The sequence below is a fragment of the Hemiscyllium ocellatum genome, chromosome 31, assembly GCF_020745735.1.
Source record: "Hemiscyllium ocellatum isolate sHemOce1 chromosome 31, sHemOce1.pat.X.cur, whole genome shotgun sequence".
NCBI classification, from domain to species: Eukaryota; Metazoa; Chordata; class Chondrichthyes; order Orectolobiformes; family Hemiscylliidae; genus Hemiscyllium; species Hemiscyllium ocellatum.
Window position 1 is genome coordinate 16856401 of NC_083431.1, and position 14698 is coordinate 16871098.

The 14698-nt window shown below is 43.3% G+C and overlaps 1 protein-coding gene across 1 annotated transcript in view; it reads left to right on the forward strand.

The window, feature by feature from the left end:
* hnf1ba (HNF1 homeobox Ba) overlaps positions 1-13132 on the forward strand; it is a 74056-nt gene extending 60924 nt beyond the window's left edge. The window contains exons 6-9 of the mRNA XM_060847765.1: positions 3539-3680; positions 6438-6632; positions 11569-11725; positions 13054-13132. Coding sequence (XP_060703748.1) covers positions 3539-3680; positions 6438-6632; positions 11569-11725; positions 13054-13132 — 573 coding nt within the window. The remainder of the gene's footprint in view (positions 1-3538; positions 3681-6437; positions 6633-11568; positions 11726-13053) is intronic.
* Positions 13133-14698: the final 1566 nt, after the last annotated feature.

The following is a 14698-nucleotide window of genomic DNA, read 5'->3' on the forward strand; positions in this document are numbered from 1 at the left end:
GTTAAGAGACATTTGGATGGGTATATGAATAGGAAGGGTTTGGAGGAATGTGGGCCAGGTGCTGGAAAATGGGACTAGATTGGGTTGGGATATCTGGTCAGCATGGACAAGTTGGACCGAAGTGTCTGTTTCCGTGTTGTACATCTCTATGACTCTATGTCCCTGCACATGATGAAGAGGAAGGGTTTGAGATCAGCTGCTTATTGGTCAGTTTGCTGCTAGGGAGTATGAGAAAATGGTCAGAGAGGGGCTGACCCTTTTCTCAGGAAGTTCCACAGAAGATGGTTGGTATCAGACATTTACCCATTGTCTCCTACACCTCCAATGGCAATCTGGCTAAAACTCCACTGCATTGGATACCTGCGCCTCAAGCCTATTTTCTAATCACGATCCAGGAATCATGCACACACATCACATCCCCATTTACGGCACAAACTCCTTGGGCTCAGTTTTAGGAGGGTGGGAAAGAGGAACCGGGACAACCCAGGGATCGTTAACCCAGCACCCCGGAAGGGTAATGGTCACTGGTTGGAATTTTAACCAGAGACAAGTTTTTTTTGCCCAAAACAAGATGGCAGGCAGACTCCCAAAGCCCCAGTGGAGATGAGGGAGTCGGGAAAATCTCCAGCTTCAGGGCAGCATCTGCCAACAACAAAAAGCAAACAACCAGAAGGGGGTTCTTCAACATGAAGGACCTTAAAGTATTAATGAAGAAATATGAAAACCCATCAGGCTAACATTATTGGGGAGGAGCAGGGATTCCTTCTACAAGGGAATTTAACGGCACTCCCACTCCGCGAGGTAGGTGAGACGGGTAGGCCTGTCTGGAGCCCTGAACACTAATACCCTCTTCCCACCCTCAACCAGCCTCAAACAAGGTGTTCACTCCCCCAGACAGCTAAACGGCCTCTCATCATCACCAGAAAATGACCATGGACGATAAGATCACAAGATATAGGGGCAGAATTATGCCATTTAACAAACTGAGTCTGCTCCACCATTCGATCATGGCTGACATGCTCCTCAATCCCACTCTCCTGCCTTCTCCCCTTGATCCCCTTACTAATTAAGAAGTAGAGACTGACTGGAACATGACAATGAACTGCCTTAAACGAGGATCAGAGTACTCAATTCGATGGGCACCATACCAGGGGTGGGGTAGGTGCCCTGTGGTCAAAAACGCCAGTGCAGAGAACGACGTCAGAAAGCTGTTCATGCACCATCTGCCTGTGCAGGCCTGGAACATTCCACATTGTGCATGGGCGTTTTTCCCTGCTCTGCCAATGAACATGTTCCATCAACCAAAGAATCAGCTGGAACTGAAGAGTTTCCATCAAAGCTCCCTTGTATTAAAGGCAATATGTAGTATTTTTGGACAGAGGAAATTCTTCACAGCATAAGTGCCAATCGTCTGGGAAGTAAGACAGGCCATTTTGGGATGCAGTAAATTGTATTAGGATCCAGAAAGCACTTTCAGGGATTTAAAAGGGGATTTAAAAAAAACACAAACTCCACCCTCCACCAAAAACCTCTTTGAATATAGAGGTTGATAACAACACTTGCAATATCAAACTTAAACCATTGAATTAATCTGTAAAGTTTTTCCAAAAAAAAGTAGATAAATTTATAGTAAAAAGTGAAATGATAGGGAAAAGGGGATATGATGTGGAGAGTTCTGTCAGAGAGACAGATGTAAAGATGGTAAAGATATTCGATTCTGTGAGGAAAGGTAAGACTGAGTTTCTCCTAAACACAAAAAGCCTCCCCTTATTGATCTTGGAAGGTAGTCCACACCTTAAGTTAATTTTCTCTGCTCAGCTGCATGCTGCAATCAATTTTCAAAACAGAATTTTTCCATTGACAGCCATTAACAGTAATTACATTGTAGCTGGCAGCCACTTACCATTTAATGGTGATTTGCACTATTTCCTGATGGTACGTATCTGCTGTTAGTGAATGCAGGGCACCACATTGCACTTCTTGTGTGGAGGAGATAATGAGAAGGAATTAGTGCTGGGAGTTATTCACTGGAGGACTAATTGAATTAAAGAGTCACTAAATCTTTGCGGGAGATGTTTTGGCCCTTTGACTTCCAGCTTTGCTGGCTGTCTGTACCTAGATCCAGGCAGTCCCATTCTCACATTCTATGCCCATCGCCCTGCAAGTTTATTCCTCTCACGTACCCATCCAATCTCCTTTTGATCATCTCTCCCTGCACTCTGTAGGCACTGGGCTCCTGTAATTACCTACTCGCTGCTAAAGAAATCTATTCACAGGCCTTTCTTTCAATCTCCTCTATGTCTTACCCAAAACTTTGGTTCATGTCTCCTAATGGGAATTGCTTTACTTCATCTGCAGAGAAACAACTTTGGCATCTCCACCTAACTTTGCCGTCCCTCATCACCGGCACCATTCTGGTGAATCTCCTCTGCACCACCACGTCCTTCCTAAAATGTGGTGGCCAGAACTGGACACACCGCAACTGTTGTTATCTGACCAGAGCTTTATAAAACTTTTAGTAAAACCTTCTCGCTTTTGAACTCAATGTCTCATAAAGATGGAGATCCTATGTACTTTGTTAACCACACTCTCAGTACCTATCATGTTCAGAAATCAATGTGCACAAACCCTCGGGTCCCTCTATCCCATTAGACTCTTTTGTTCTGTGGCATTAAAGTTCCTCTTGCCCTTTTCCTAACCCTTTTACCAAAATGCATCAAACCTGTCTGTTTGACAGTTCCACTCTCTATCCATTCTTCTTGCCTCTCCATGTTTTACCAAAGTTGACTGGTTGAAAGCAGTGACCCTAGTACTGACCCTTGCGGAACACCAGCGTCTACATCCTCCTGTCAGAAAAATATCTGTACACCTCAAGTTGCTGTTTTCTATCCTTAACCATGTTTTTATCAAAGTATATAAGTCGCAAGCTTTTAAACCATCTCTTTATGTGAAGCTTTACCAAATGTTTTCTTAATATGTAGACAGAGCATCCATTGACCCTTTCATAAATCTGTTACTTCATCAAACAATTCACAATTTGCCTCTTTTATAAATGCATGCGTTAGTATGTAGAGTGTTTGTACATGCTGTATAAGTTCTTTGAAACTTGTCATTTCTTTTCATGAGCATAAATGCTGGAAAAGACAATTGATCCCAATGTGGCCTTTGACTAGGTCCATTTGATTTATAAGAGTATTTCCACTAATGTTCACTTTATAGTATTGATGGGAAATATAACACTGAGCTGTTTCAGGATACAAATTCTTATAAAAATGGTAGCAAACTAACAGAGATTGGTCACTTTTGAAAAGGAAGTCACAATTATGTCAGGGACAAATCTAGAACCTTCTCTTTGTGCCCATGAATAAAAAGAGCTGTATGATGCAAAATGGTTTGTAATACTCACTGTTTACAGATGCAATGATCCATTTAACAAGCTCTTACACCCACTGGCTGAACACATGCCACGAAATGAGTAACTTCTGGACAAGTTTCAACTAGTATCTGATCTGGTTTCTCTTTTCTCTTCTTTGTTTAGATCACTGCTACAGGTGGACCTCTGCCTCCGGTCAGCACGTTGACAAATATTCACAGCTTGTCACAACCTCCACATCACAATCACCAACAAACACAGAATCTCATCATCAACCCCCTCTCTGGAGTCATGGCGATAGCACAAAGTATGCCTTCTTTCCAACTAACCACTGGTTCTTCCACTTTGCAATGAGAGTTTCATAATGTTCTGGGGCCTTGTGTTCACGTTTATTCATGAGGGATTTGCCATAAGATTGTGGTTCTGCTGTCAAAATAGACACACCAATTAATGTGGCACTGTCCAATAAGGATGTCATGGTCGACTCACATCTCATCTCAAATAGCTGATCTTAGTCACATTTCAAATGAGAATCAGAGCTCTCGAGAGGGGAGGCAGGCCGAGAAGGAGTGTGCCTCTTTTCTTTCTTTGCTAATTATTTGTTTGTTGGATGTGGAAGCGCTGACCTGGCTGAAGTTGTTGTCCACCTTTAGTGGGTTAGAAATGGTAGTGGCTCATTGGCTTGAGCTATGGTCCTTGTGGGGATGGTGTCAACTAGGGAATTCCAACAATGCTAAGGAATGACGGTGTATATGTCCCAGTTGTGACAGCTTCTCACTTGGAAGGAAGTCTGAAGAAAACGATATTTCCATCATTTGGTTGACCTCCTCAGCAGTAAAGGTTGAGGAATTGGGAGGCACTGTCAAAGTAGCCTTACTGAATGGCTGCACTGCACATTGCTCATAACATAGTACACCAGCGGTGGAGATAGTGGACTTTGAATCCACTGGCAGGAAATACAGTATATTAGCTTCACCTCTACACCCTAGTGAATTTTCATCATTATCGGAATCAGCATTTCTGCAGAAGAGAGCAGACAGCAGTAGAGGATTATCCAGTGACTGCTCCTGAGAAGTCCATATGTGTGGATGTTGGCTCATTTGTGATGCTTACTGCTCAGACTCTCACTGGAGGGGAAGTACTGAATCCCAGCTTCCAAGAAATTAGTTGCAATTTGGATATAGGGATTTGCTTGGCATGAAACACATGGAGATTCCCTGAACTGCATTCCCATTGAGCAAGACTCTGGAAATCTTTGTCTATCTTAATATTGTATCAACACATGGCTTTAAAATAGAAGAAAATCAACCAGATTCAGAAATATAATTTTACTGAAAAGGGCATTATTATTTTCACAAACTATTTCTTGAGTTGAGAATGATTTTGGCTGTAATTACTCTCACTCTACAGTGACCTTGCTTTGCATTAGTGCCAGGAAACTAACATTAATCAGGAGTCAAGGCTTGGTCTGTCTCCCAAGCAGGGCAGAGACTGCTCTCTCAGTTATGGCCATAATAGTGCTGAATACTCATTAGAAAAAAAAACAACTGGCTCACGAATAGTCCTTTAGGGAAGAGATTTGGCGACTCCCTAGAAGACCAGGCCTACTAGAAACTGTATCCTGCACTTGATGACTGACTCTTAACTCACATTGAAGTGGCCTAATCTAATATTCAGAGAGGAATTGGGACTGACAACAAACAAGGCCATGTCAGTATTGCTTAAATCTCCAAAGCACCGATGAATTCTGAATGTGTAGAATGAGGGTTATTACAGAGATCATTCAGCCTGTCCCATCTGTCTGATCAAATCCATATTGAAACATCCAGCCATGAAGCAAAAGATCCAGCTTTTATTTTATCTAACTTTTTTAAACCGTAGAGGTAGTAAAGGATTAGGGAAATACAAAATAAGTTTTGGGACAAGGACGAGAACTAAATGGCAGAATAGGCTCAAGAGGCCTCGTGAGGCCCAGTCCTACTCCTCTGCCTTATATTTTTGCGAAGGCTATTGCCTGTGTTAGTCACTATTTGAACTGATTGATATTTGTCTTGGAATAATCTTACTCTCATTTGAATTTGTTTCCTGTCCAGTTAATTCTGTCATTGCTCGGTTTCCACTTTAAAATCTGTGCCTGTTGTGAATCTGATGAGTATCTGAATCGAACATAAAGTTCAAAACTGTGTATGTTCCAGCTGCAAATCTAGTGGCAGCTCACTCAAAGAACTTGCTCCCAACTCTGACAAGATTTAAAAACAAGTCGAAGTCAGGATAGTCCCATGGGACCATAAGGTTGCTCTCTCATTAGAGAGAGATGGTTGGTGGTGAGTTTAACCTCAGAGTCACCACACCTCAGGCAAGGGGAGAGATTGAGAAGGTGGGACCTTTGTGGTAACCTCAGACAAAGCAGCCCATTTGATTGGCATCACATCCATAAGCATCTATTCCCTCCACCACCAACGTTCAGTAGCAGCAGTGTGTACTATCTACAAGTTGCACTGCAAGAATTCACCAAATATCCTCAGACAGCATTCTCCAACCCCTACGACCGCTTCCATCTAGAAGGACAAGGGCAGCAGATACACAGCAACACCACCACCTGCAACCTCCTCTCCAGGCCGCTCACCATCCCAACTTGGAAATCCATTGCTGTTCGTTCACTGTCTCTGGTCAAAATCCTGGAATTCTCTCCCTCGGCATTGTGGATCAGCCCACAGCATGTGGACTGCAGCGGTTCAAGAAGGCAGGTCACCGCCACTGTCTCAAGGGCAACTAGAGACGGGCGAGAAATGCTGGCCAGCCAACCACACCCACATCCCACAATTGAGTAAAAGGACAGTATGGGAACTGACGTGCACATATCTACCCCTCGGTCAGCACAGTACCACCTGTGGGTGAAGACTTTCCACCAGTCTGTAGCTGTGTTTATTTTTTGAGTAGGTGGGCAATGGGTGGAGGTACTTTAGTCGGGCAAATGGAATTTGGATGAGCGATGCTTTGAAAGATTTTTGCGTATGGAGTACTGACATTGTTGCCCTGTCTTTGTGTTTGTTTTATTTTCCAGGTATAAGCACATCCCAGGGGCAGAGTGTTCCTGTTATAAACAGCGTGACAGCAGGTAGCCTGGCAGCTCTACAACCTGTGCAGTTTTCACAGCAACTTCACAGTCCGCATCAGCAGCCAATCATGCAGCAGTCTCAGAGTCACATGTCACAGCAACCGTTCATGGCCACAGTGACCCAGCTGCAGAACTCTCACAGTAAGACGTTGTCATGGCTTGGAGTGGGAGGTTGGCTGTTCAGTGTTTTTTTTTATTTGAAAAAGGACCTCGCAGCCTAATGAAAGTTGGATGATTAAGTGTTTTCAGTTCCTGCCAACGTCTTTTTGCCTGGTTACCCAGTTGAAGTCATACAGATACTGCAGCCCTTGAGTCATCTTTAAGCTCAATGAAATAAGTGTAAAGCCAGGTCTCTTCCTTCCCTTGGCTAGAACATTCTTGTTTTCTGTTTTCAAAAGGAGCTTTTCTCTCCTCCTGACCCTCACTGAATCTCCCTGCCACTGTGGTGTTGGAAAGTATGGATTTTCTCAAGTTTCCTTCTCAGAACCACTTCCAGTCTGCCTTACTCACGGCCCTGAAGGGTGAGGAAGGCTAGAGTCTGTGCACAGGACAAGCCTGTTGGAGAACAAGCACAAGGCTGGCAGCCTGGGTGTAAGATACATTAGACCCAAAGTGGTCTACTACAAGGTGAGGGTTGGGGTGGGGTGTGGGAGCGGTCACTGTTCATTAAAGATGGAATCAATTGGACCAAGGGTCCTTCTGGATTCAGATCTGGCTAAGTGCTCACCATTCAGCCATAATATGTGGCAAACTATCAGGCAGTCAAGTTCCAATGTGAGGCAGTGCTGGGTCACCGTCCCAAAACCTCCTGACTGGGAGTCAAGTGGTATAAAGCTTTATTTTACAATAGGAGTTGCTGGGGCTGGCATTCTCAATTTGAAATTAAAATTTATTTCATGGCCTTGATGAAATTTTTATGAGGTACTATTAACCCTCAGACTGCCAGCAGGATTAGAGACCTAAATCAGCACAACAATAAACCAGCTTGTATATTGTTTTCTCTATAATATTAACCCTATTGTAACTGAATCGTAAGTTGCTGTGTCAATATTTTGCCTGTGATTTTTCTGCATCAGTGGTCACAATGTAGTTACATGATGTGGCCACTATGTGGCTTTGTGAAGTGAGAGCAAGGAATCCCTGCAGGTACCATTGCCATCTTGCATATAAAAGATCAACTAACTAACTGCAGCAACATGAAGAGAAATTATTAAGATTAAACAAAAATGGAAATAATTTTATACATGCCCTGCATTTGGGCTGGCACCCCTATTCTAATGGCCTCTTATGTTGTAAACTGCAATGTGTTGGACCTGCTCCTCTTCCCTACACACCAGTGATTACAATGTACTGTACACCTTCTGCAGGATGTCCCACAGCAAGCTACTGAGACAACTTCAACAGCAGCACTACCCAGACCAGTGACCTCCTCCAGCCTGAAGAATTATTTAGTAAATGAATGACATTGCTATCACCTGCAAGTTTCCCTCCAAATCTCACACCGTCACATCTTTGAAGTGTGTTGATATGCCTTCAAGATCCTAAATGTCCCATCCCTAAGAATACTGTGAGGGTACCTTCACTACTTGGACTGTTGCAGATCAACATGGAAGCTCACCACCTGCTTCTCTGAGCATGGGCGATAAGCTCCAGCCTTTCCATTGACATCAGTGTTTCCAAAAGTGATAGATTTAAAATGGAAACTTGCAAAATGTCGCTTTTGAAAAGGATTTGGTTTGCTTATTTAATAGAAAACCTTAATTCATCAAATGGCCCCAGTGGCACAATTGACCAGCAAATTAATATCACAATATTAGACTCTCTGAATCTCGGTGATTCCTGACCTAGTCTGGTATCATGTGACTCACAATAAACACAACAACATCTCCTTTGGGAACTCGGGCAATGACTGTTAAAGGGTATTCTCCCTCAAGGAGCATCTGAGTCAAGCCTGGGGATTCTCCCCCAGTATTCTAATGTAAGCCACTGGATAGTGACCTGGAATCAAATCAAGATTGATTATTATCTCTTCAATTCAATTAAAGCACCAACATCTCATCACTGACCCTTCAGTTGAGATCAGATAACACAGCACAAACTGATATTTTAACGGCCTGTGAGATTGTACCTCACCCTAACTAGCATATTTTTTAAAAATCCACTTTCATATTCTTCTGGATTTTAAAGCCCAAGGAAATTGTTTTTTAAAAAAACATTCATCGTTGAAAATAGATTTTTCTTTAATATGTTCAGTAACTCGGCAGCTTCTTTCAGACAATCAGGGAGCCATCTATTGCTTTTGAAATGGTCGGGGAATGTGATGAGATTTGGTCATAATTGCAATATAGTTCAAAAAATTAAGATTCAGAGCCATATATCACATTACCTTCTAATTTACATTCGGAGTAAAGCAGTAGAGACTGGAGCAAAGGGATCTTGCCCCCTGCCTCCGTTGAGTGTTCTTTCTTATTGGATAAGGTTAGAATAAGATGCTTTTCTTTTTACATGTTGATGAGATGAGGGCATCATTATGTTAACCAGCATTTATTATCAATCCTTAATTACCCAGAGTGCAGTTAAGAAGCAACTAGGGGACTGGATGCGGATGGCAGATTTCCTTCCCTAAAGGGCATTAGTGAACCAGAGGGGTTTTAACACCAATCCATAGTGATTACATAATTGCCATTAATAGGGCTTTTAATTCCAAATTAGCATTGAATTCAATTGAAACTTTGGCCATCTACTATAGTGAGATTTGAACCCGTTTCATCAGAACATTAACTTGGAATTCCTGGATTATTGTCCAGTGACCTGGCCACGAGGCCAGCACCTCCCCTGCACAGGAAACAAAATGTTTGAAGTTCCTTCTTTGATTTCTTTGCCAATGCTTAGTGAGCCACGACACAAATTGTGATCTCAACATAAAATGAACGACACTGAATAATTAAAGCTTTGCCAAACACTTCTGCATGAACACAGGAACAAAAAGACCCATACATACAGCCTTTTAGATATGGCTGAGATTGTGACTGATACTAGGAAGCACTTGCCTCTATTAAAAAGGGGAGAGGTTCCATGTAGCTCTCAATAGGGTTATGTTAGGGTTAGACCCATCAGTTAAAGTAATTTTTTAAGTTACTTGCGTCCAAAAAGGATATATTTGGAGATAATTACTGAGATCAGCTGTAAGTGTGCAGATTTTTTGTAAAGTTGATTTTTGAAACAGAAATGTGGTGGGGGGGTGGGGATGTTGGCCGGGAATATGAATGTGAAAGGTATATGGAGGTGTGGGTGGCAGGGATAGGTCAGAGAGGAGAATGGAGCGGATAGATGGGAAGGAAGGAAGATGGACAGGTAGGACCAGCCAAGGGGGCGATGCCAAATTGGAGACTTGGGACTGGGTTAAGGTGGAGGGAGGGGAAATGAGAAAACTGTGAAATCCACATTGATGCCGTGTGGTTACAGGGTCCCGAGGCGGAAGATGAAGTGTTCTTCCTCCAGGTGTCGGATGGTGAAGGTTTGGCAATAGAGGAGGCCCAGGACCTGCATGTCCTTGGTGGAGTGGGAGGGGGAGTTGAAGTGTTAAATGCAGTTTAAAAGGCTGCTGCCACATGACGTGTGGGATGGATTTTAAATCTTTAGACATTCCTGTCCAGTGGCTTGGACCTATTGGCTGTACAGTCAGACGTTGTGAAGGGAAGGAGAAATTTGAAGGTGCACTATAAAATGGCTTTAGAACAAACGTGTGCATCATTTACAGTGGGCGTGGCTTCCGTTCACATTGAGGTGAATAGTGGAAACGGTCTGCCAATTTGCTATCGGCCCACCTCTTATTGGTGGTCGGCAGGACACAGCCCTGTTGCGGACCAGCTGAACTTGTTTCTGATGTGTTTGCCTGGCACTGTTCTTTTCATTAAGCTCTTTTGCAAAGAAAGCTTGTTAACTTGTCTCCCTAGATGTGACTCATGGCACCATGAGCTTGTGGAATCACTGGTGCTCTTTCTCCTCTTTTAAACCAAGAGTAGAGTCTGCTCTATCTTTTTAAAACTGAAGTTAAAACTCTCTCAATGCTGTCTCCATCAAAACCTCTCAGAACAGGTACAGTGTGGGGTTGGATGCAGAGCAAAGCTCCCTTTACTCTTTTAAACAGAAACTAAACTGAAAGTAGATCTCCTTCTATTCTTTTAATTGAAAGTAAAGCTCCCTTGATATTATCCCCATCAAACACTCCCAGGACAGATACTCACAGGGTTAGCTATAGAGTAAAGATCCCTACAATCTTACATGGTGTATCTGTACTTGCTTCTGTGTGCAGTGATGATGACTATAAGCAATATTTAAATATTCACTTGTGTTGCCATTATCCCCAATGCTATGATCCCAAAGCTGTAAAATGGAATTGATGTCATCAGACTTTGCCAGAGGAAGTAATGGAGGTTGGGACAATTCTGACATTTAAAAGGCACCTGGATGGGTATATGCATAGGAAGGGTTTAAGAGGGATATGGACCAAGTGCTAGAAAATGGGACTCGATTGGTTTAGGATATCTGGTCAGCATGGATGAGTTGGACCAAAGAGTCTGATGAAGAGCTTATGCCCGAAACATCGATTCTCCAGCTCCTTGGGGGCTGCCTGACCTGCTGTGCTTTTCCAGCACCGCATTCTCGACTCTGATCTCCAGCATCTGCAGTTCTCACTTTCTCTGGGTTGGACCCAAGGGTCTGTATCCGTGCTGTACATCTCTGTGACTAGGGTGGCTTTGATGGGCCCAATGGCCTGTTTCTGTGCTGTAAACATCTACGAGATAGTGGCCTGCACAAATCCTCCTCAACTAATAATAATGCTTTATTTGACAGAAAAATATTTTACATTGCAAGTTGCTTTAAATTAAACATTACAGTTTGCAAATTAATGTAAAAGCACAATACCCTGTTCTACTTATTATCTGAAACTTGTCTTTAATGTCCTACATGATGGAACAAGCACAGATTGTGAAAACATCATCAGCTTGAGGATTCAAGGTTAGTGAAGGAGTCACTCATCTAACTCTGCTGTTCTGTTTTGGTTTCGTTCCAGTGTACACACACAAGCCAGATCCTCCCCAGTATTCCCACACTACACGCTTTCCATCGGCCATGGTTGTCGCGGATACGGGCAGCATCAGTGCACTAGCGAGCATGTCCTCCAGCAAGCAGGTAACTGAGTACAACAACCACAGGAGCGGCTCAAGGCGGTATATTGGCTGTGAGCCTGTGGCTTTTAGAAATGCTGTTCCAAAGAGATTGCTAATCCATTGCAGATACACATTGGCTGAGTTTGTTGTAAAGTTCTAGGTGCCAATGGTGTGCATAACTGATCCACATATTTATTAGCACTGGACAGTTGCCTTGAGTCAATATATTCCTTTAAACCAGGAGGTGAATAGTGGACTGAGTTGGACGAACTCATTGCCTTTTCCTACTTCTCAAATTCCCAGGCATTTTCAAATCCTTGCATGTTCTGGTGGCTCCCTTTATCTGTTATCTCCTGAAGTCTCAAAACCTTCTGTGCTCTTCAAATTCTAGCTGCATGAACATATTCCTGTTTTTAAACAGCTCCAACATTGAGTCATCAGTTACCAAGGCTCCAAGCTTTGAAATTCCCACCCTAACTCACTCTGTCTCTCTCCCTCTCTTCCTCAAGGACTTTTCTCAAAATTTACCTTTCTGAGCAAATATTCCTCTGCTCTAATTGGTGTTGGATATTGATTGATGACACTGCTAGACTGTTTTTGTTTTTGTACGTGAAAGGCATCATCTCAATGCAAGTTGTTGCTGAATGTGTTAATAATGAGAAAGGCCTTCAGTTCATCCAACACACCATTATTTACAACTAAATTCAACGAATAATGAGATTTTTAAAGAGTTGGCCATTGCCGTACAGTATTTTCTATCATGTGGATACCATTTACTGGCCCAGTTTATTAGTTGTGTAGAAGGAAGTCGGGGTGGGAAGGGTTAGCTTGGTTGTAGTTAAGAATAGGGTCCCATGTAGTTGAGAATAGGGTCAGCTGCCAGATTTTGATCCTGTTCAGACTGAGCTGGACTTAGGGCCTAACTCTAACACATTCACAGAATAAGTGTAGTTTGGCCATCCTCAGACAATTGAGGATGTGACCAGAGAAGAATAAGGGTAAGAACCTGATGCGTTCACAGTTATACAGTCCCCTTTTTAAGATGAACTGCACAGTTTGCAGGTGATACCATGACATAGGTATTGGATGAGACAGGCAAGTTGTCTCTCAGCCCTAGGCCTCCAGTTGTTAGGAAATGTTGAGCTGCATTGGAGGCAGCTTCCAAACATGCCCTACCCATTGTATATGGGACAGAGACTCTATGAGAAGCGAAAGGAAACAAATAGCTATCAAATAGTTTCCTGTTCCTTTATTTCAATCTATTTTTGTTCCATTTCCCCAAATGCTCCTTCCTGTCTTGATTGTGTAGTGTACAGTTGGGATCTGATTTCACAGGGAATTTGCCCTCATGAACCCTCTCTGTTTGTGAGCCTGATTGGCACACTCAGGTTGGGAGTGCAGAAGAAATTACTGGCTCCTAAACCTGACTTTGATCCCAAGGCAGCCAGAGCAGGGCTGCCCCTGTAAAGAGACCAGGAGCAGCTACATGGGCTCTCAGGCGTGTGGACCCTGTGGAGGGTTTATTGGAAAGGCCCACCTTGGCTTCATTCTTGATGAAGGACTAATGCCCGGAATTTCAATTCTTCTGCTCCCCGGATGCTGCCTGACCTGCTGTGCTTTCCCAGTACCATAGTCTCCACGTTGAGGATCAGTCACTTTGTCTCTGGTAAAATGGTTTTTAAACAGAAAGCCTTCATCCCCACATCTGCCTCATTCTCAGATACTCCTTAAGACCCAACCATACTATCTCAGATCGCCCACCAACTTCCTCATGGTTCCTCATACCCTCCATATCATCTTATGCAGCTCTACCCAGCCCCATGGCTCTTTGCACACCTGTGCCAACTCATTTCAACCCTTATCTCCTCACCTAGCTTTCCTTGTCCATACTCCTTCTACAAGATCTCACTCAGTATCCACCATGGACAATCCGCAGGGTATGATATAAAATAGTGAGGTATGGTTGAGGACCCCTTGTAAGACAGTCAGCATTGCCTAGAGGAGCAGGTGGGAAAGAGATCCCATGACTAGCAGAGATTGAGCTAGATTCATTGGAGTTGATTGGACTTGATTCTTGTTGTACTAGGAGCTACCTGTTTGTTGAGTCTCTGAGAAGTAGTTAACATATTTTCTGTTGTTAAGTTTTAATATACTATAGAAAATGTGGTATATTTAAAATAGTATAATACAAGACATAAATAGATGAATAATATGATTAATCAGTTAAAATACATGAGGATGCCAGGACAAGTGATGTGTAATGGCTGTAATATGTAGGAGCTCTTGGATACCATTGTGACCTGGGCTAGCATGTCTGTAAACATGTTTGCAGTTCACATGGCTTTGGCTCTGAATTTATGAGTTGGAGGCTGAACTACAAACAATGTGATACTTCAAGGAGGGAGAATGTTACCTCGAATATTTGTCCAGGAAGCAGTCACGCCACTGAGGGGAACATGTTCTGATGTTGTCAATGGTCAGGGTGAGTTGGTGTGTCTGGGTGTGAGGGAAAGGTGTCAGCCTCTGAAACTGTCTGATGGGTTTAAGGTTCTCTCAGCCTGTTGAGAAAGGTGCAGGGGCTGCAAGGTCAATGAGCAAATTGACTATGGCTACAGCGTGCTGCAGGAAGTCATTCAAGTGAGGTGCACAATAACAAATGTGTAGTAGTAGAGCTTAGCGGTGTTAAGGAGATTGACACCAGGATTTGCAGAAAAGATTGAGAATCCAGGCAGTTGTGTTGCCTGCCCAGTGGCAAGTTTAGTACATCTGCTCAGCTCTGGAAAGGAACTTGTAATTAGAGGAAGGAGAGTGTGGTGCTGGAAAAGCACAGCAGGTCAGGCAGCATCCGAGGGGCAGGAGAAACGATGTTTCAGGCAAGAGCCCTTCATCAGGAATGAGGATAGTGAGCCCAGGTGGTAGAGAGATAAATGGGAGGGGGGCAGGACTGGGGGGAAAGATAGCTGATATTGCGATGGTTAAATGGAGGTGGGGGTAATGGTGATAGGTTGGAGAGGAGGGTGGAGTGGATCGATG